General features: G+C 33.3%; 2 protein-coding genes across 2 annotated transcripts; both read left to right on the forward strand.

Moving 5' to 3' along the window:
- Positions 1 to 3,919: 3,919 nt before the first annotated feature.
- Positions 3,920 to 6,329, forward strand: LOC125189784 (endoglucanase 13-like). Its single transcript, XM_048087019.1, has 5 exons — positions 3,920 to 4,117; positions 4,288 to 4,701; positions 5,187 to 5,273; positions 5,373 to 5,522; positions 5,603 to 6,329. The coding sequence occupies exons 1-5, from the start codon at positions 3,920 to 3,922 to the stop codon at positions 6,200 to 6,202; spliced, it is 1,449 nt and encodes a 482-aa protein (XP_047942976.1). The 3' UTR covers positions 6,203 to 6,329.
- A 1,609-nt stretch (positions 6,330 to 7,938) lies between these two features.
- Positions 7,939 to 9,837, forward strand: LOC125189785 (endoglucanase 15-like). The gene is made up of 5 exons (XM_048087020.1): positions 7,939 to 8,136; positions 8,287 to 8,700; positions 8,797 to 8,883; positions 8,965 to 9,114; positions 9,172 to 9,837. Exons 1-5 carry the CDS (start codon positions 7,939 to 7,941, stop codon positions 9,769 to 9,771), a joined length of 1,449 nt encoding a protein of 482 aa, XP_047942977.1. The 3' UTR covers positions 9,772 to 9,837.
- The last annotated feature ends 11,407 nt before the right edge of the window (positions 9,838 to 21,244 follow it).

The following is a 21,244-nucleotide window of genomic DNA, read 5'->3' on the forward strand; positions in this document are numbered from 1 at the left end:
TCCGTCCCCGATTAATAGTCACACTTTTCCATTTTGGTCCGTCCCCAATTAAGAGTCACACTTTATTTTTACCATAAATAGTAAGTAGGTTCCACATTCCACTAACTCAATTCACTCATATTTTATTATAAAACTAATATAAAAATATGGGTCTCACATTCCACTAATTTTTTCAACCAACTTTTCTTTACATTTCTTAAAATCCGTGCCCGGTCAAAGTGTGACTCCTAATCGGGAACGGAGGGAGTATTTATTAAGCATATCCAATTGTATTAATTCAACTAAACACTGAAATAGAATATTTTACAATTTCCTCAATAATTTCAAAATAGTACTCCCACATTTATAGTCACATTTAGTTAGGGCACGAGTTTTAAGGAATTGGTGGAGTGTGTAATTAATGAAGTGAGATGATGGAGTGTGTAATAAATGAAGTGAGATGGAAGAGTGAGATGGTGGAGTGTGTAATAAATGACGTGAGATGAAAGAATGTGTAATAAATTAAGTGAGTTGGTTGAAGGTGGGTCCCTTGTTGACTTTTTGGTTTTTTTATTTTTGTTTTGGTTTATTTTTGTGTTGATAATGACATTTGAGTGTAATTTTAGTGAATAATGAGGTGAAATTTTATGTCCAAATATGAAAAATTCTAAATGTGACTATAAATATAGGACGGACTTTTATGATAAAATGTGACTATAAACCTGGGACGGAGGGAGTATATTTGTCATTATAATTAATACTACTCCGGAGAATGTTGCGTGTAATACGCTTACGATTTATCAAACTTTATAAGATGAACCATAAATGGGAGCGAATATACATATTTTAATACACTAAACGTTTGAACTTTTTCGAAATTATACCTAAAATGTATAGAAAAATACTAATACCCTACAATATGTACCGTGTTAGGATGAAAATGTTGAAGTAATAATTGTAGATGCATTAATTTGTAATTTTAATAGTATATACAATGGTAAGCAAATCAATAAAGTCGTTAAGCAATCATATTTCTGCAAAGTCTTTGATCTTACATATGGTAAATTGAAATTAGGAGTGTTGCTTTTCGTCGTAAGTAATCTGAATTATTTGAATTAGGCAGGACTTACTACACGTTTTTTGCACCAATTTTTTTGTATTATACTCCATCTATCCCACTGTAGTAGAGGCATTTCGTTTCTAACACTCATATTGAAAAAATGATACTAAAAAATAGTTAAAGTCAATAGAAAGTAAAGTAAGAGAGATAATAATGTAGATAAGAATCTTCTCTATATTATTATTTGTCTTAGTTTACTTTTTATTCACTTTAACTATTTATTATTAATTTTTTAATACGAATGCTCTCCAAACGAAATGCATCTACTATATTGGGTCGGAGGGAGTACTCCATATATATTATACCATATCTTTTACTTGTAACTTTTAATTTGATTCGATACACTGTTTTGTTTAAGAAAGTCTAAGTAATTGCGAATTAAATAAGTACGAGGCACGTGTGTGGAGAAAAATGTGATTTCTTCTTGCCTAATTTCCTAGTTGATTTTCATACTCGGTTTTCTGTTAAAACCTAACTAAATGATTTGTGATATATAAGCCTATGAAAAGGTACACTACAAAATAAAAATCGTTAAGGACATTTTTTAGTGAAATCTAAGGTCGCTAATTTGAATTTCTAAATATACCACCAACGCTCAAAAGTAGGGGTGGGTCGATACGATATATCGTATCGAAAATGTTGTATCGTGTATCGTATCGAAAATATCGATATGAAAGAATTTCATATCGTTATCGTATCGAAAGTTTCGATATATCGAATTTCGATATATCGAACTTTCGATATAAAAAAATTTCATATCGTTATCGTATCGATATTTCGATATATCGTATCGAAATTCGATATATCGTTAAATATCGATATATATCGAAATTTTCGATATATATCGATATATATCGAAAATATCGATATATCGAAAATTTTCGATATATATCTTATTTTCGATACAAAACGATATATCGCGATATAAGGAAATTCATATCGTTATCGTATCGAAAGTTTTCGATACGATATCGTATCGTATCGAAAATTACGATATATCGAAAATTCGATAATTTTTCGATATTTTTCAATACGATACGAGCGATATATCATTTTTTCGGTATTTTTCCCCAGCCCTACTCAAAAGATGTTCTTATTATTAGTGTCCCGACTAAAATTAGATGACGCAAATGGAAGTGTCCTTAAAAAGCAAAACGCTAAGTTAATTTGTCCCTAATTTAGCAACGGTTTCTATCGCGTTCTAAATTATTGTTATTTTTTTTAAAATTTCTCAATGCTAATATTTGCACGTCTCAATTTTTGCGTCCTTAAAAAGTAAGGCTCTTTTTATAGTGCTACGTAGGACTTCGATTAGATTCAGCGTCCAATAACGTTAATTATCTGATGCTGCAAACTAAACTAATAATAGGATTACATTTATATAATTTACATTTTAACTAAAAACTTCCTTTAAATTGATCTCCACTTTCTTTTTAGTCAAACAGAATTAACAAAAAATTTATCCTTCGTGCCCCATCCTCTAATTTTTTTCTTTTATAAGTATGTTTGATGCTTTTTCACTTCATGTTTCCTTTTTGTGGAGAGAATGAGAAGTGTGGAAGTTTGTTCTATTCTTTAGGATCATATTCATACTAAACATATTTAGTTAACTTTACGTTAAAATGTTTCATTTTAGCCTAAATTTGAATGCTATATTTCTGGGGTTTTTTCACGTACTTTTTACACTACACATGCATGTTATCTAAAAATAAGAAAAAGTGAGTATAAAAGAAATCATAGCTAATATATTTCCCATTTGATATGTTCAATTCAATACGAGAAGTTTTCTCATATGCTATCTGTAAAAAAAGAAAGGTGTATAAAATCAATCATGATACATATACCATTTGTATCTAAACATTTGCCACTCCAATTTAATAAGAAAAGGTTAAGTAAAGAAAACTCAGTTAAGGATCACCTGTTTCTCCACATATTTCCCATTACATTAACTAAGAGAAGGTAAATAAAAGGATCAGTACTCGCTCTTTTTTTCCATCATCATCATCATCATCATCATCATCAATAATAATAATACTTGCAGAATGCACGAACTATCAAAACTAATAAAACTAAGCATCGAATAGAAACTATTTAAGAATCATGTAGCTCCTATCAAGGGATTGCTTATGTTAACCAATTAGGCTATTTGTTTTTAGCAGATATTCCTTCCCATTTTTTTTTTTTTGCAATCGTCTCCATAATTAATAGGAGGAGCTAAGGTCTAAACAACATCAATCTCAATACAACTAATACCAATATTATTGTTTAATAAATACTAGCTAGTAGTATATCAATGGTTCATGACATGCATGTTAAATAGTACTATCATTCAATCATTTATGACATGCATGTTAAAACATTAACTTACAGTTTAAAGTGTACGTAAAAAATAGCTAATTGCTATCGAGTTGATACTAATCCACACATTTCCAGTTAATTATACATAAAAAAAATATTAATCATTTTTAGCTATTTTAGCCATTGATTATAGATATTTTTTCTCAGTTTAACAATATAAGTTATTATTAAATGTTCTTGCCTAAAAATGGTCAGGTCAATTCGCCAAACTATTCGGTGAAAAATATGTAGTGAATCACTTCATAATAAACTTAATATACGATTTCAACATGTTGTGCCTAATTAAAAAAGTTAGATACCAGAAAATTAAGGGGAGATGCACCTGCTTAATCCCTGGGAAATAACACTCAATCTCAATTATTAATTTCAGTCTTGCTAGCTAGTATAAAAAGGGGTAACATCCCCTCCAATCTTCCACACTTTGATTAGCCAATTTAATCTATCTAGTCTAAATTTGCAACTATGTCTAAGTTGTGCTTATTTTTAGCCTTTGGTTTTTCATTTCTAGCTCAAATTCAAAACTCGATTTCATTGGATTATGGAGCTGCCCTAACTAAATCATTACTCTTCTTTGAAGCACAAAGGTCAGGGAAGTTGCCTTCTAACCAGAGAGTCAAGTGGAGAGGAGATTCCGGCCTCAACGACGGCAAGGCCGATGGGGTATCCATTCAAATTATTTATACTCATATTCAAATTTACATGTAAATTTTGTTTTGTCTAAAATTTAAATTTGACCATGCAAAGTAGATGGATATTTATGATGGGCTATATATATTCCAAAATCATAAATCATAAATATTATGGTATAAGTACATCTTTGTCTAATGCAGGTGGATCTTGTGGGAGGATACTACGATGCCGGAGACAACGTGAAATTCGGGTTGCCGATGGCATACACTGTGACAATGCTGGCATGGAGCGTAGTGGAATTTGGGCCGCAATTTGAGGCCCGGCATGAGTTGTCGAATGCTCTGCAGGCTATCAAATGGGGCACCGATTATCTGATCAAGGCCCATCCGAAGCCCAATGTTCTATATGGAGAGGTCGGAGATGGTGGCTCCGACCACTCCTGTTGGATGAGGCCAGAAGGCATGACTACGCCCAGAACTGTTTACAAAATTGATGACCAGCACCCCGGATCCGACCTGGCAGGCGAGACCGCCGCCGCTTTAGCGGCTGCGGCTGTCGCTTTCCGCCGCTCCAATCCCAGTTATTCGTCTGAGCTCATCAACCATGCAAAACAGGTACGACAATTTTCTCCGTTTTTTTCTTCCTTTGTTCCCAATTATGTATCCCAGTCTTTCCATTTTGGATGCCCATTGTTCCACTTCACTTTTTACTATTTTTGATAACCCACATTCCACTAACCTTTTGTCACTCACATTTTATTATACAACTAATATATAAAAGTAGTCCTCACATTACACTATCTTTTTTCATTAACTTTCTTTTACATTTCTTAAAACTCGTGCCGAATTCAAATGTAACTCCTAAAGTGGAGCAGATGAAGTAATAGGTCCCACAATCCACAAACCAAATTCCACTCACATTTTATTTTAAAACTAATATTAACTTTTTCCATCCAATTTACTCTACATTTCTTAAAACTTGTGTAGAGTCAATGTGGAACACATAATGGTGGACGTAGGGAGTAAATGTTTTCTATTTATTTATGGCTTTAGCAATATGATGATGCATGTTGATCGATTCATATATATATGATGAACAGTTATTTGAGTTTGCGACGAAACACACTGGTGTATACCAAAATAGCATTCCAGTAGCTGGACAGTTTTATTCAAGCAGTGGCTACGAGGTATTTGTATATATATATATGTACAACAAAAAGTTGCTAGAAATGCGAATTAAACAAGCAGATAGTTACTCCTAATTGTCAATTGATATGTGATGACAGGACGAGCTTGTGTGGGCTGCTGCGTGGCTGAGACAAGCGACCAACGACAACAGCTACCTTGAGTTCATCAAATCAAAAAATTCAGGTGGCACCAGAAGAATGTTTTCTTGGGACGACAAGTATGCCGGAGCTCAAGTCCTCATCTCAAAGGTAGTACAAAATACAAATCCAACCACCACGTTAAATGTGTTGTAGTATAAATTACTTCATATTTAAATTTTTATTTTCAGGGTTTATTACAGGGAAAACTGCCAAAAAGCGAAAATTTAGAACAGTACAAAAAGGGAGCAGAAGAATTCATGTGCAACTGCATCCAGAAAGGGAATAGCAACGTGCAGAAGAGCAATGGAGGGCTTTTATGGTTCCTCCCATGGAGCAATCTGCAGTATGTCACAAGCGCCACATTCCTGATAACAACCTACGCTGACGTCCTCGCCAAAACCAAGACCACCATCCAATGCCCCGGGGGCAATGTCGGGCCTAACGATCTGTTGGGCTTCGCCAGGTCTCAGGTGGACTACATTTTGGGATCCAACCCGAAGAAAATGAGCTACATGGTCGGGTACGGGTCAAACTACCCGAGACGGGTCCACCATAGGGGAGCATCCATTGTGTCGATCCACAAAAACCCACAAGTCGTCGGGTGCCAAGAAGGTTTCGAGTGGTTCCACAAGAATGCTGATAACCCTAATGTGCTTGAGGGGGCCATCGTCGGTGGGCCCGATCAGAGTGACCAGTATACTGATTCTAGAGACAATTATCAGCAAGCTGAACCTGCAACCGCAAACAATGCCCCTCTTGTTGGTGTCTTGGCAAAGTTGGCGTCTTAGATTCTACTCATCTACTGTAAGATAGCTAAAAAAAACCTTAGAGTCTTACCTTATGGAGTATGTCATAGTTTCTTACACAACTACCTACAATTTCACAAACTATTAATTAGTTCTAACAGTTCACTTCTATTATAAAGTTGGTGAACAAGGGTTTATATAAAAAATGGATGCATTTGTTTCGAAATGAGTCCCAAGGTTTAAATTTAATTTGGATAATTATCCCAAATCAAATTATTAAATCTAAGAAATAGGGGTCAAAATAACTTAGGAAAATAGGCTAAAAGAATAATGCATGGACTAACTAAATTAAACACACTCATTTTTGGTTTTAAACAAAATTTAACTACCTCACATAATTGCACATTTTAAGATAAATCACATTATAAAAGCAATTTCTCAATCAAATATTCACGTCATAAAAATCATAAAATTACGCAACTAAAGACATGAAAATTTGTTGCGCTACATATTTGAGGTACTTTTTCATATTTTCTTTTTTATTTTACCCTTTCAGCCTCAAGGACACTATTCTGTCTATCTTTTCTCGATTTTTATATTTTTCTTATTAATTTATTTTAATCTATTAAGTTATTAGTTATACTTCACATATAATTAATATTTTAAAATACTAATAAAAAATAAGTGGAGTAATATACAACCGACCAAAAATTAATTTCAATTTGCATTATTATCTATATTCAAATTCAATTACTTGTATATGTTTTCTATCAAAATTCATGATTAATACATTATTATTTCAATTGGATGTTCTTAAAATTATATTTGAAAGACCTTTTTTTTGTTGCTTTCATTTGCTTCTACTCAAAAATGATAATTTATTCAAATTGTTATTTCTAGCTAAACAAAAATATGATATAATACTAAAATTAATTTTTCATTTATACTACTTTTCATTCAATGTTTTAAAATATTAATTATTCTAAAGTATAGTTAATACTCCATCCGTACAGGAAAAATAGTCTCACTTTGCTATTTTTGGATGTCCACAAAAATAGCCTCATTTCTAAAAATAGAAACTTTCTTTCTCATACTTTTCTCACTTTATCTCCATATCTCTCTATTTTATCGACTTTTTCTCCCCCTCTCTCTTGTTTTGTCAATTCTCATTAAAATCTGTACCGTCCACGAATGAGACTATTTTTTTGGACGGTTAAAAGAGATAAATGAAATAAATGAGAAAGAAAAAATTATAGAAAAGATAAAGAGGCTAATAGAAATCAGAAATAAATTGGAAAAGTGTGGAGAGATGAGAGATCTAACTCATAACTAAATTAGGAAAGGGAGAAACGAATTTAGATGTACTAAAATATCTCTTAATGTAAAAAAGTAAAGAAAGTGCAACAATGATATATTTGTACAAAGTACCATAAATATATATCCTATATTGTGTAGAGATATTTTTGCAGATCACTCTTTTTAAATGCCTTTAAATGTTCCGGTCAAAAAATGGTCACAAGTCGGCTAACCATTTAAAGAAAACAAAATTAATGTGAATCGCCTCATAAGTATTTTATCTCTCATGTTTTACCCAATTAAAATGGTACATACTAGACCAGAACATTAACGGGAGATGCACCTGCGTCATCCCTAGGAAATAACATTCAATCTCAACTATTAATGTCAATCCGGCTACTAGTATAAAAGATGGTAACATCCCCTCCATTCTTACACACTTTGACTTGCATATTTAATCAATCTGGTCTAAAATTACAACTATGTCTAAGTTGTACTTATTTTTAGCCTTTGGATTTTCATTTCTAGTTCAAATTCAAAACTCGGTTTCATTGGATTATGGAGCTGCCCTAACAAAATCATTGCTCTTCTTTGAAGCACAAAGGTCTGGCAAATTGCCTTGTAACCAGAGAATCAAGTGGAGAGGAGATTCCGCCCTTAATGATGGCAAAGACGCTGGTGTAATCCGTCCAAATTAATTAAATTATTTATACTCCTATTCAAACTTAAATATGAATTACTATAATTTTTGAAAAACTTAAATTTTACCATGCAAAATATTTATGTACAGACTATATATATTCCAAAATCATAAATAAAAAAGATTGCAGATGAATCTTGTGGGAGGATACTACGACGCCGGAGACAACGTGAAATTCGGGTTGCCGATGGCGTACACGGTGACAATGCTGGCATGGAGCGTAGTGGAATTTGGGCCGCATTTTGAGGCTCGCCAGGAGCTTTCGAATGCTCTGGAGGCTATCAAATGGGGCACTGATTATCTGCTCAGGGCCCACCCAAAGCCCAATATTCTATATGGAGAGGTCGGAGATGGCGGCTCCGACCACTCCTGTTGGATGAGGCCCGAAGATATGACCACGCCCAGAACTGCTTACAAGATTGATGACCAGCACCCCGGATCCGACCTCGCTGGTGAGACCGCGGCCGCTTTCGCGGCTGCGGGTATCGCTTTCCGCAGTTCCGATAGACTTTATTCGTCTCGGCTCATCAACCATGCAAAGCAGGTATGATTAATTTATAATATCCTCATTCTTTTTTTTCCAGTTTTTGTTTATTGATTGAATTAGCGATGCATGCTGATTTGTATATATGATGAACAGTTATTTGATTTTGCGACGAAACGCACTGGCGTATACCAAAATAGCATTCCTGTAGCTGGACAATTTTATTCAAGCAGTGGCTACGAGGTATGTGGATATACATATATATGCAAGAATGTTGCAAACTAAATAAGCAATTAATTACTGGAAAATGATATGTGATGACAGGACGAACTTTTGTGGGCTGCCGTGTGGTTGAGACAAGCGACCAATGACACCAAATACCTTGAGTTCATCAAATCCGCGAATCCAGGTGGCACCAGAGGAATGTTTTCATGGGACGACAAGTATGCCGGAGCTCAAGTGCTCGTTGCAAAGGTACTACTAATCCATCCATTGAATTAAATGTGTCCTAAAATTGAATGATCTTTTCAGGAGATATTACTAGGAAAACTGCCCAAAAGCGGAAATTTGGAACAATACAAGAAGGGTGCAGAAGAATTCATGTGCAATTGCATCCAGAAAGGGAATGGCAATGTGAGGAGAAGCAATGGAGGGCTATTGTGGTTCCTACCATGGAGCAATCTACAGTATGTCAATAGTGCCGCATTCCTAATGTCAACCTACGCCGACGTCCTCGCCAAATCAAAGACCACCATCCAATGCCCCGGGGGCAATGTCGGGTCTAACGAACTATTGGGCTTCGCTAGGTCTCAGGTGGACTACATATTGGGATCCAACCCGAAGAAAATGAGCTACATGGTCGGGTACGGGTCACACTACCCGAGACGGGTCCACCACAGAGGAGCATCCATTGTGTCGATCAAGCAAAATCCACAGGTCATCGGGTGCCAAGAAGGTTTCGAGTGGATGCGCAAGAATAGCGATGACCCTAATGTGCTTGAGGGGGCCATCGTCGGTGGGCCCGATCAGGCTGACCAGTACACCGATTCCAGAGATAACTATCAGCAAGCTGAGCCTTCAACCGTCAACGGTGCCCCTCTTGTTGGTGTCTTGGCAAGGCTCGCATCTTAGATTCTAACCGAATATGTCATCGTTTCTACTCAACTGCCAATAATTTCACAAACTACATCTATTATAAAGTTGGTGAATAAGTGTTAATATATCCACCTATGATGCTTGTGTCAAACTATTTACTAAAGTTTGATTATTTTTTCTTAATTATTTGATTCAACATGACAATTAAAAACTACTACACAAAAAACTTTTCAATGTAAGTTAATATGATCAAGTATTCATACATAATCTTTAACTACTACTACTACTTCTACAAAGCCACCACATGTTATTCCAAACAAGGAACTTTTTAATGGCTTTGACCAAGATATAATCACAATTTGTTCTTTCACAGCCACAGGTTTAATAAACAGATAAACAAACACAACTAACAAACACCCTTCTCATTCTCTATAGAAGAAGATCATCGATATATAAGTTACAAAAAAAAAATACTATCAGATCAGATTTTTTAGTACGATGAGAAGAAATCTTTTCAACGACAACTTGCAACAATATCATTCAATTTCATTACAAACTGCGACCAACAAATTTTCAGGGAAAAGAAGATAGATCTGGTGGTGGCAACAAGCCCGTCTGTCAACTTTGCCAAAAGCCCGGACATGCTGCCGATAAGTGCTGGCATAGGTTTGAACAAAACTGTGCCATAACTTCTCACCATACACTTTGGTGCTGTCAGTGTTGATGCTTCGTCACCTTCTCTTGGTATCTAATGCATTATTTTTTAGCACTAAAATTAATGGAAAATTCTACGTAAAGTGAGTCGTTTATTTTATTAGCGAAATACAACACAATTACCTTTTTGTTTTATTTTTTCACCTACTTTATTCTTTGTTCACACATCTATTTTATTTTCTTTCATACATTATTATCCCTCTGCTTAACTTTCTAAATATTATTTTCTTAAATCTTGTGTCAAAAAGAAATGTCTTACTTACGGCTAGATGGGGAGATATAAATTTAGATAATGATAATTTAAGGAAATAAAATCTTATCTTTTCTAACTTTTCCATTTTAACATTATGGAATATAAGATATGGTAAATTGAATATTAGCCTTATATGGTGGATTTAGATTAATTTATTTTTATGTAGATAAAAATCTAAGTTATTAAGGATAATGATAATCAATAGAAATAAAAACTTATCTTATCTAGGGTTTCTATATTTTAATTATTAAAAAGAAAATGATTATTGATTTAATTTTTGTTTTGTGGATTTGATTAAGATTTTTCTAAGTAAATACTCTGTTTGTTAAGTTCCTCTGTTTTTTCAGCGTTTCGCTGACTTCTTTGGTGCGAATCCTATGGTAAGCCTACAAGGCTACAAACTACAGTACTAAAATGCTACTTCATTTGTTGTCTATCATTAAATATTTTTTTTTTTTCACTCGTTTGCTAATAAATATTTTTTTCACTTTTACTATTTTTGGCAAGTACTATAACTTATATTTCACTAGCTTATTTTACTAATATTATACTTTCTTTGTCCTCAAAGAGTATAGACATTTGGTTGGCCACATATTTTAATGTATAATTAGAAAAGTAAGAGAGATAGAAAAAAACTTTTTAAGGTATTATTAATGGAGAATGAATTTCACCTCATTAGAGAGAATGAGTTTCCAAAATTAAATAGTTCATATTTTTCAAGGACGGATTAAAAAGTAAATAGTTCATATTTTTCAGGGATGGAGGGAGTATTATAAAACTAATACACTAAAACAGTATATTAAAATATGGCTCATATTCCATTAATTTTTTTTACTCATTTTCTTTAATAAAGTCAATTAATTTTTAAAAACGCAAGTGGATAAAAAATGAGACATTTATTGCTGGACGGGAGAGTTTCACATAAGTCCAACCTTCTTTTACAAAATGCATATTATTATTACTATGACTACAATTACATTTACGTCAACGCAACTTTTTTTCTATTTTAATACAGCTAAATTGCTACTACTTCTTTGAGTTGACTCTAATCAATAATGTAAAAACTATAATAAATCATGCTTTGCTATTTTTGCAATTGAATACCTTTTTTTATTAATTAGATGTACTATTTGTTTTCTTAGTCAGCTCGATTCGCCTAATTATTGTGTGGAAAATATAATTAACTCAATGGTAGATACCATAACATAATTAAATGGGAGACGCACTTGCTTGGAATTTGGAAATAACATTTAATCTCAATTATTAATTTTAATCTTGCTAGAGGTATAAAAAGGGTTAGCATCCCTCCAATCCTTCACACTTTGAGTCGTAAATATAATTAATCTGATGTAAATTTCCATCCCTCCAATCCTTTGTTTTAGAAAGATTTGAGCCATTTGTAGCATTTGAGTAACACACAAATATTGTAAAGAAAAAAAAGTTCCAACAATTGCTATGACAAATATGCTATTGAGTGCATTATTTTTTTATGTCTTTTCATTTCCACGTATAAAGGACTTTAGGATTTGTTTAAAATCATATTGTAGCCTTATTGTGAGTTTCCCTTTTTGAATTGAGTTTATCTATGGAGTTCCATTTTTATGGTTGCTTGTGTAATTTTAAATAGTACTGGAGAGCAATACAATAGCCTTCTAATGGTCAAATTAAATATCAACAATATATTAATGGTTCTGACATGCGTGTTAAAACATTAATAGGTTACGATTTAAGATGTAATCTAACATTTTTTTTTAATTTTTTTAGACCAATGGTGGATATACCATTGAACCCGTGAATATTGTTCATATTGATATGTAGATACATCAAAGGAATATTCGGGCCAAAAATATAAAGTTGCTACTGTCATACCTAACCCTTATGACTTATGCACTTACTATAAATAATTTCAAATTTAAAAAAAACACACATATTATATAATTTCAAAAATCAATATTTGTCAAGTACATATTTTAAAACATTGTAAACGGTAATGAGACTCTCTCACCACTCTGTATACTATACATTTATCTACATGCAAAAATGATGAGGAGGAGAAGGTTGCCAAAACACGTCAGCCGCTGACCCTGATAACATGTTGAGTTCCTATGACCCACGTCAATCAAAAACATCACTGATATCTTATTCCTGAAAAATATTAGTGGTTTATATGAGCCACAATTCAGTATATATAAATCTTACCTTTCATTCAACAGCCCAAACAATCAATTATATTCTTTAACCAATATATATAACAAATAATCAACAAAATAAAAAAAATGATTCCATATAGATATGCATATGCCACTCTGTTCAGTTTATTATTCTGTGACTGGTCAAGCCTAGTACTTGCCCGGGATTTCCATTGCATACGACCCGAAGGTCCCTTTTAATTATTTGACCTTTCCAAGGCCCCTCTTTGATTTGACCTTTCCACGAAGGCCCCTCTTTGCACATTTTCTTTGACCTGTAGGTCCATTATCATTGAATATGACCCGTAGAACCCAGAGCAAGACTGTCACATATCATCTTTAATCCAATTATTCAAGTACTTCTAATGCCATATAAAATATATCAATTGCACTTTTATTTATCCATTGCACAAATCACATATTCATTGCATCAATCACATATCCATATCACATTTCACAAAATAATTCCAATTTAATATACTAATTATTGCAGCAAGCATATATCTCCATCATCATAATTAAACACATATCATATCAGTATCACATCGTATAATTCAAATATTCACTCCAATTTAACACATAGCAATTAATCACATAAAATAAGTAAAATTAAAAGTGTGATTTATACACACCTGATAATTAACAGATACTCTATTTGAAACTCTGATCTTGTCTCTGTTCTAACTGCTCACAAAGCTCAAAGTGAAAATAAGCATGAATATCCCCTCCAAAAGCTCGATCCCCTCCTTCTTATTTCAAGAGTTCCTCCTCCCTTCCTTGCTAAAACCCTTCTTCCTCCTATGATTATTATTTTTATTCTTTTATACCTTCAATAAACCGACTCTCGTTTATTTTAAATAAAGAAGTGTACCTATCTTCTTTCCACCACTTAACTATTCTATTTCATTTATTATTATATTTCTACATGTGTGATTCCATAGTGATTCCTTATCCCTAATTTCATATGTATATATAATAATATTATATACATATTTAAATATATATATATATATATATATATATATATATATTAGTACATATTAAATGCACACATTCACACGTCACATGCACATTTAATTACCCATTTGCTAAAAATATTCAAAGAGTATAAATCATCCATAATTAATTATGGATAAATTCTCAGTTTATTAGGCTCTATAACATCCAATTAATATACTATTTATTATGCAAATAACAATATAATACGTCAAAATATAAAATGATGCATATTTTGGTCATGAATGTTACAATTCTTTCCCTTTTTAAGAATTTTGTCCGCAAAATTCATTTTCTTCTAAGTTAACGCAGTCTATGAAATTGCTAACCGGTAAACAGATGTGGATAATTCTTGCGAAGAATCAGATCGATAAAGCCGAATTCTTCTGGCGTAGAAAATATTATGAATATGTGCCAACTCTAGAGGTAATGTTAACCTATACGCCAATGGTTCAACTCATTCAACAATATCTCACGGTTCAATATAATGAGGACCCAACTTACCTTTTTGCTCAAATCGCATGACTCCTTTCTGAGGTGAAACTCACAAAAAGACTTTATCAAGACCGAGATAGTAAATCATAGATCTCTGTCAATATATAAGATACTAGAATACCATATAAGCGTTCCTGTAGATAGTGATGCCAAATATTCAAAGCAAAATAATGTCGCTAATAACAGATTTTGAATAGAATAAGAAACTCCATGTACTTGCGATTGTTACGACACATAAGCAATAAACTTTCCATTAAGTCAAAGATAACCAAATCCATGTTTCAGCGCATCACTATAGCGCATCACTATAAATAACATAATATCTTGTACCTGCGGAGATAACCAAAATAGGTGACATATTCAACCGATGCTTCCACTCATTAAAACTCTTTTGATATGTTTCACTCCATATAAAAGAAGAATTCTGTTGTACTAACTTCATTATCAATTGAATAATAATCGAGAAACATTTCCAGTTGAAAACCAGTTCAATCTTTTGTAGATCCACTTCTATTCCACGACTTGACACCACGTGTCCCAACAATACCACATGTTCTAGCAAAAACTCACCTTTACTCAACGTAGCATAGAGTTGTTCATCTCGCCGAACTTGAAATACTGACCGTAAGTGATTAACATACACATGAATATACAAGCAAGTCACCAATAAGACGAACTACTAACCGTTCCAGTAATGGTTGAGAGACTCTGCTCATCGATGGCATAAAAATTATAGGTGCATTTATTGATTCAAAATGCATAAGCAAAACTCATAATGACTGTATTGAGTTCGAAATGTTGTCTCTGCAATATTTTCTTTAGCTATCTTCAACTGATGGTATCTTGATCAAAGATTCATATTCGAAAAACACTTGTTGTGTACCTTGAAACTGATCAAACAAGTCTTCGATTCTCGGTAATGAATATTTCACTTGATTTCGACATTCAATAGTGTATATAAAGTCGCAATGTACAGTCTTTCTTCTTCAAATATGATATTGGTGCACTCCAAGATGAAACACATGGTCATATAAATCTCCTACCAGACAACTCTTGTAACTGATTCTTAAATTCTTGAAACTCTAAGAAAGACGGTTGATAAGTAGAAATAATAATAAATTTTGTGCTCAATAGAGAAATATGTCTCCTGATAAGGTGAAAATCCAGATAAATCCGCACTGCCAATAAATCAAAAAACCGATCTAGATAATATAAGAAAACCCATATCTTGCCAAATCTAAGAAGATCTTACCGTATCCTAATTAAATTAGGATTTATATTAAATTCCTTGAAGGAATTGGATATCACACGCCACTTTTCCTTTTTAAATTGGGAAATCTATTATTATTTTTATTGCTCCGTGATATTTTATTCTACTCCGTGAAATATTCAAATTAAATCATAGGCTAAATTAATAGCCTAGAATTCGAATTCCCTATTATTACTCCTCAAATATTCGGCCACTTCAACAAACAAATCTTCCATATCTCTTCCAAATCTTTATTTATTTAATTATTGGAGTATATCTTGCACTCTATAAATAAGAGGAGAGAAATCAAAACCCTAGCACTACAGAAACCGTCCCCCACTCTCCCAATTTTCGGTCTCTCTCTTTCTCCCACTCTCTCAAATTTTTCTTCTACTTTCTCCATTAATTCTTCATCTTTTGGAGAAGAATTGAAGCTGCAATTCAAGAATTCATTGAAGAATCAAGATTCTACTTGTTTCTACCGTTTGTTTTTGCAAGAAAAGGTACTTCTACTATTAATCTTTTCTTCCTCTACCGATTAATCGGTATTTCTGAGTCCACATGCATTTAGAACGAGTGAAGGGGAAATTAATCGGTGAATTTGGATGCATGGATGTGAGTGTGTGTGTGTGGCCGAGAGTGTGTGTGTGTATGTGCATGCCTCGGTAGGCGTGCACATGTGTGTGGTATGTGTGCGTGTGTTGTGTGTAGAAAAGCACTCATGCGTGACACGAATTGATGATAAATCTGGAATTGTTGTGTGAATAAAAACGATATGATAATCGTACTTTGATTCTGATTGTTGATTTTGGAAATAATCGAAGGGAAAAGGGAAACGTGAGATCATGCATAATTTTAATCCATGATTTGAGACTTATTTGAAAAATATGAACTAAAGGTGATAGTTCGCGTTCCCGGTGGGATATCAAGAAGAAGTGCATTTTTGTTGAACTCGAAAGAAATCGAGGTGGGCTTTATTCTAAACTCTCTTCTATATGCAAATTTATGATGTTGGAGAAATAAGGGTGGATTGAACTGTTATGCCATGCCTATAAATTATTTTGGATATTGTGTGTGCCTGATGCCTAGATTGTGAGTACGCTCCATTAGGCTACAGTGGCTATAAAAACGAATTCGGGTCTGAGTAGGGCTGCAAACCCTATCAGGCTAGTGTACACTGGAGATCGGGAGCCGTCCTTGCTAGTCGGCCGATCTCATGGGCGAAAGTGTGGCCACACTTTCGTCGCACTATGAAATGATGATTGATGAGAAAATGGGAGGTATTATTTGACTGGCCAGTCCATGATATATATTTTGTGATACTCGATGCTTATCTTTAAATAAATGCAAACTTCGAGTTCACTATGGTAAGGGTGGCATAACTATAAAATATTTTGGCATGAGTCCACTGAGTATGTTTAAAATACTCAGCCCTGCATGTGTTTTCCCTATGTGCAGGTTGAGCGGCGATGGGCGGTCGGTGGTGTTGAGAAGATTGATTCGAATAGAATGGATGTTTGAAACTATAAGTGTAGTCGTGTCTTCATACATGGCTCCGCTTTCTCTTGATATGCTTCCGCTGAATATTTTTGAAACTTATTATTTTTGGTTATGGTGAACTTAATTTTTGTTTTGGAATGAGGGGAATTATTGCGTCTTGTTGGAATTATGCTAAACCTTTTACTTTTGAGCCTAATCTATTAAGTCTTGATTCTCGTGAGTTAGCCATTGACTTTTGCCTTGATCTTCATTAAATACTCGGTAAATCTCTTTAATTGAAACCCTAGTCTCTGTTCTTGTTGCATTTAAGTTCGCCTAAGTAGCAGTCGCCGCATTTATTATACCCTAGAAATGTCGGGCTGTTACATCATCACTGGTCCATGCACTCTTTGTTCTAAAAGCCTGGATAATCCCCATATGATGCAACATGTATATGAGATGTTTCTACAACTAATTGATGATGCAGGGCGGCTGACCCTTCTCTCCTCAGTGACATATATTCATGATAATACAAATGCAAATGAAACTTATAACCAAAATGTTATGTATATATAATATACATGGATACTATGTCCCAGCAGGATTCTATCCCCGCTCTGATACCACTTAAACTGTCACACTCCAACCCTTATGACTTATGCACTTACTATAAATAAATTCAAATTTAAAAAAAACACACATATTATATAATTTCAAAAATCAATATTTATCAAGTACATATTTCAAAACATTCTAAACGGTAGTGAGACTCTCTCACCACTCTGTATACTATACATTTATCTACATGCAAAAATGATGAGGAGGAGAAGGTTGTCAAAACGCGTCAGCCGCTGACCCCGATAACATGTTGAGTTCCTATGACCCACGTCAATCAAAAACGTCACTGATATCTTATTCCTGAAAAATATTAGTGGTTTATATGAGCCACAACTCAGTGTATATAAATCTTACCTTTAATTCACTAACAACTAAATACTGATTTGTTTTATTGATATTTACATATATTATGTTTTAGTATTTAAAAATATTATGAATATATTAAGTAATTATTTTTATGCTGAATAATATTTCTTTATAATAATATTTCCTTTATATTAATATATTTTGTATATTGCAATAATACTTCATGGAATAGTTATTAAATGTATTAAAACATATATACTATTCCTTCCGTCTTATAATAGATGTCACATTTTCCTTTTTAGTTTGTCCCATAAAAGATATCACATTTCTAATTTTGGAAAAGTTTACTCTCACATTAATATAAAAATTATATTTTTCTCCCCATTTAACACACAAAATAAAACCTCCTAAAATCTCGTATCGTCCCACAAGTATGACATCTTTTGTGGAATGAAGGGAGTATTATAAAAGTAGCTCATACGAAAAAAAAATTACTACTCTCTCCGTCCCAAGATAAGTGACTCATATTCCTTTTTGGGACGTCCCAACTCTGTCCCACAAAGATTGTGGTCACCTATTTTTTTATTTTAGTCCATCCGCGAATAGAAGTTCCGGTTCACTTTTATCATAAATAATATTAATAAGGTCTCACATTCCACTCAACTTTCATTTAAAATTAATATATACAAGTAGGACTTCTATTCTATCAATTTTTTTCCACTTACTTTTCTTAATATTTCATAAAACTTGTGCTACCAAGAAATAGGACTCCAAATAATGGACGGAGAAAGTAACAATTTTTACATGATAAAATTGTACTCCCTCCGTCCCGCTTAAGATGACACGTTTTCCTTTTTAGTTTGTCCCAACTAAGATGACACATTTCCTTTTTTGGTAACTTTCTCTCCCAATTAATACACTCAACCACTTTTTCTCACTCCTATTAAAATATTCATCTTTCTTCGTCTCTCTACTTTAATACCTATACCCACCTTCTCTCTCTAATTAAACACTTTAACCAATCACTCCTAAAATCCCGTGCCCACATGGCTAAGCAATGTGTCATCTTAGCCGGGACGGAGGGAGTAGTAATTAAAGTGTAAATGATGAAATTTTTGTGATAAAAGAAACAGTATAATCATGGTATATGGGATTCTAATTACCAGTAGTTTTTAGTAGTTAAAAAAATTGAAAACAACTTTTATAAAAAGTTTTACATACTTACTACTATTAATTGGATATGGAACGGTGTGGTGGGGCCAGGTGGAAGAAATGAGTTTTTAATTATTAATTGGCCAAAGGTAAATATAAGGCAAAAGAAACGAAAATGAAAGAAATGGAGTACTCAGCGTTTTATTCAATACATTCTGCGTTTAATGCACGGCATGTGGTGCTGTGATTTATAAAACAGCAGAGGATCCGCTCCCGTTAAATAAATAGATAAAAAAGTAAGAAAGAGAAAAAGGTAGAGAGAATAAAGTAAAAAGTGAATAAAGCAAGAGAGAGTAAAGTAAGAAAGAGGAAAAAGTTACTACCACTGTCCCTGAAAATTTGATACACTTCACTTTTACCATTTTGGTAGTGGACCCCATAATCCACTAACTCATTCCTACTCACATTTTATTATAAAACTAATACTTTAAAAGTAGGACTCACATCCCACCAACTTTTTCAACTCACTTTCCATTACATTTCTTAAAACCCGTGTCGAGTCAAAGTGTAGCAAATTTTGGGGGACGGAGGTAGTAATTTTTGTTTTTATTAATAAAATAAAAAAAGATTAAAAAAAACGCCAAATTAAAGTTTTAGATGAAAATGTAAGTATAGTGTTTCGTAAATATCAACACAATGCTTTGAGAATGTCAACACGATGCTTTAAGAATGTTAACCCATTGCTTATATTGACATTCTATATGTATTATATTGACATATTTTATATAATATATTGATATTTCTGCTTTACGAAAAAATTGAAAAATTTTTGAATTTTTTTTTCAAATTTTGACGTCGGAACATATGCATATATATATGATATCGTTGGAATCCTTATAAAATTATCTTTAATTTGATATATGTTATATGAATTTAAAGTTTTGGGATTTCTTTTAAAAGTTAGTTATAACTAAACATGTAGTTAATTGACATTAATACCCCTATTGATATTTTATGGAATTAATCCTATGGTTTTATTGACGTTTTTTTGATCGTATTGATATTTCTGGTTGATGATCTAGGCCCTTAATTTGAATATCTAATGGCTATTATTTAGTTGTAGTTAGCAATTAGGTATTGAGTTAACAATATAACACTCCCCTATATATATATATATATATATATATATATATATTAATATAGGATTTAGTGATCAATTGAGATTTTTTATGCTAATTGAGAAATGAGATGCAATATCAGCCACTCATTTTTATTAAATGAGTGGTCCAGATTTTGCCACATAAAAAATAATTTTAGATTAATTTATTATGAAAGGGTAGAATAGTAATTCCATGTTTTAGTTAGGAAAGGGGTTTAGGTTCATCCTCTTCTCAATTACGAATTGAAATGAGATCCATGGCTGAAATCGAAGCTTCGGAGAAACTGATCGTTGAGGAGAAAGCTGTGGAATCAGATCCCGGTATGTGGAGCAGACGTCAAGGGATACAGGCGGCCCAGCAGTGACTTCAATTTTGAATTTGTGTTGAATTGAGCATATCTACTTATTTGAGAAATCAAGCTTCGGAGAAGGCTGATGCGGAGAAAGCGCTGGAGATAGAGATCGGCGCGAGCGAAGGCGGGAGATCGATGGAGGCCGACGCGGAAGCCCAGTGCATAAATAACAATCACATAATAATCGGATCTATTTAGCGGATTATTTAGACAAAAGCTATTCGCGTAAGTATCACATGTATCGTACCATCAACTTGAATTAATCATGCTTTAAGAATATTTGAAAACTTCAAACATCTTTTCTACGGAAGGAAAATACCTAATTAATTCTCCAAAGAATTGAAGATGGGCTGGCACTTCTTCTCCGTGATGCTTTGAGTACTAAACCACAAATCTTCTCTCTGGTTCCCGGAACTGTATCCCAATATCGGTGTGGGTGATCTTACTAGATCTTAGGACTTAAATAAAGAGCTGAGAAGAAATCCTTTTTGGAATAGGAGGATTTGAAAATCTCTGACTAGGAGCTATAATTTTCGAAAATTACAA

This window comes from Salvia hispanica, chromosome 5 (assembly GCF_023119035.1).
Source record: "Salvia hispanica cultivar TCC Black 2014 chromosome 5, UniMelb_Shisp_WGS_1.0, whole genome shotgun sequence".
Lineage (NCBI taxonomy): Eukaryota > Viridiplantae > Streptophyta > Magnoliopsida > Lamiales > Lamiaceae > Salvia > Salvia hispanica.

What these genes read in the sequence shown, in the direction of transcription:
- LOC125189784 (XM_048087019.1), top strand. Translation starts at nt 3,920, where the DNA reads ATGTCTAAGTTGTGCTTATTTTTAGCCTTTGGTTTTTCATTTCTAGCT. An exon ending in ACGACGGCAAGGCCGATGGG is followed by an intron (nt 4,118 to 4,287) that starts GTATCCATTCAA and finishes TGTCTAATGCAG; the next exon opens with GTGGATCTTGTGGGAGGATA. An exon ending in TCATCAACCATGCAAAACAG is followed by an intron (nt 4,702 to 5,186) that starts GTACGACAATTT and finishes TATGATGAACAG; the next exon opens with TTATTTGAGTTTGCGACGAA.
- LOC125189785 (XM_048087020.1), top strand. Translation starts at nt 7,939, where the DNA reads ATGTCTAAGTTGTACTTATTTTTAGCCTTTGGATTTTCATTTCTAGTT. An exon ending in TCATCAACCATGCAAAGCAG is followed by an intron (nt 8,701 to 8,796) that starts GTATGATTAATT and finishes TATGATGAACAG; the next exon opens with TTATTTGATTTTGCGACGAA. An exon ending in ATTCAAGCAGTGGCTACGAG is followed by an intron (nt 8,884 to 8,964) that starts GTATGTGGATAT and finishes ATGTGATGACAG; the next exon opens with GACGAACTTTTGTGGGCTGC.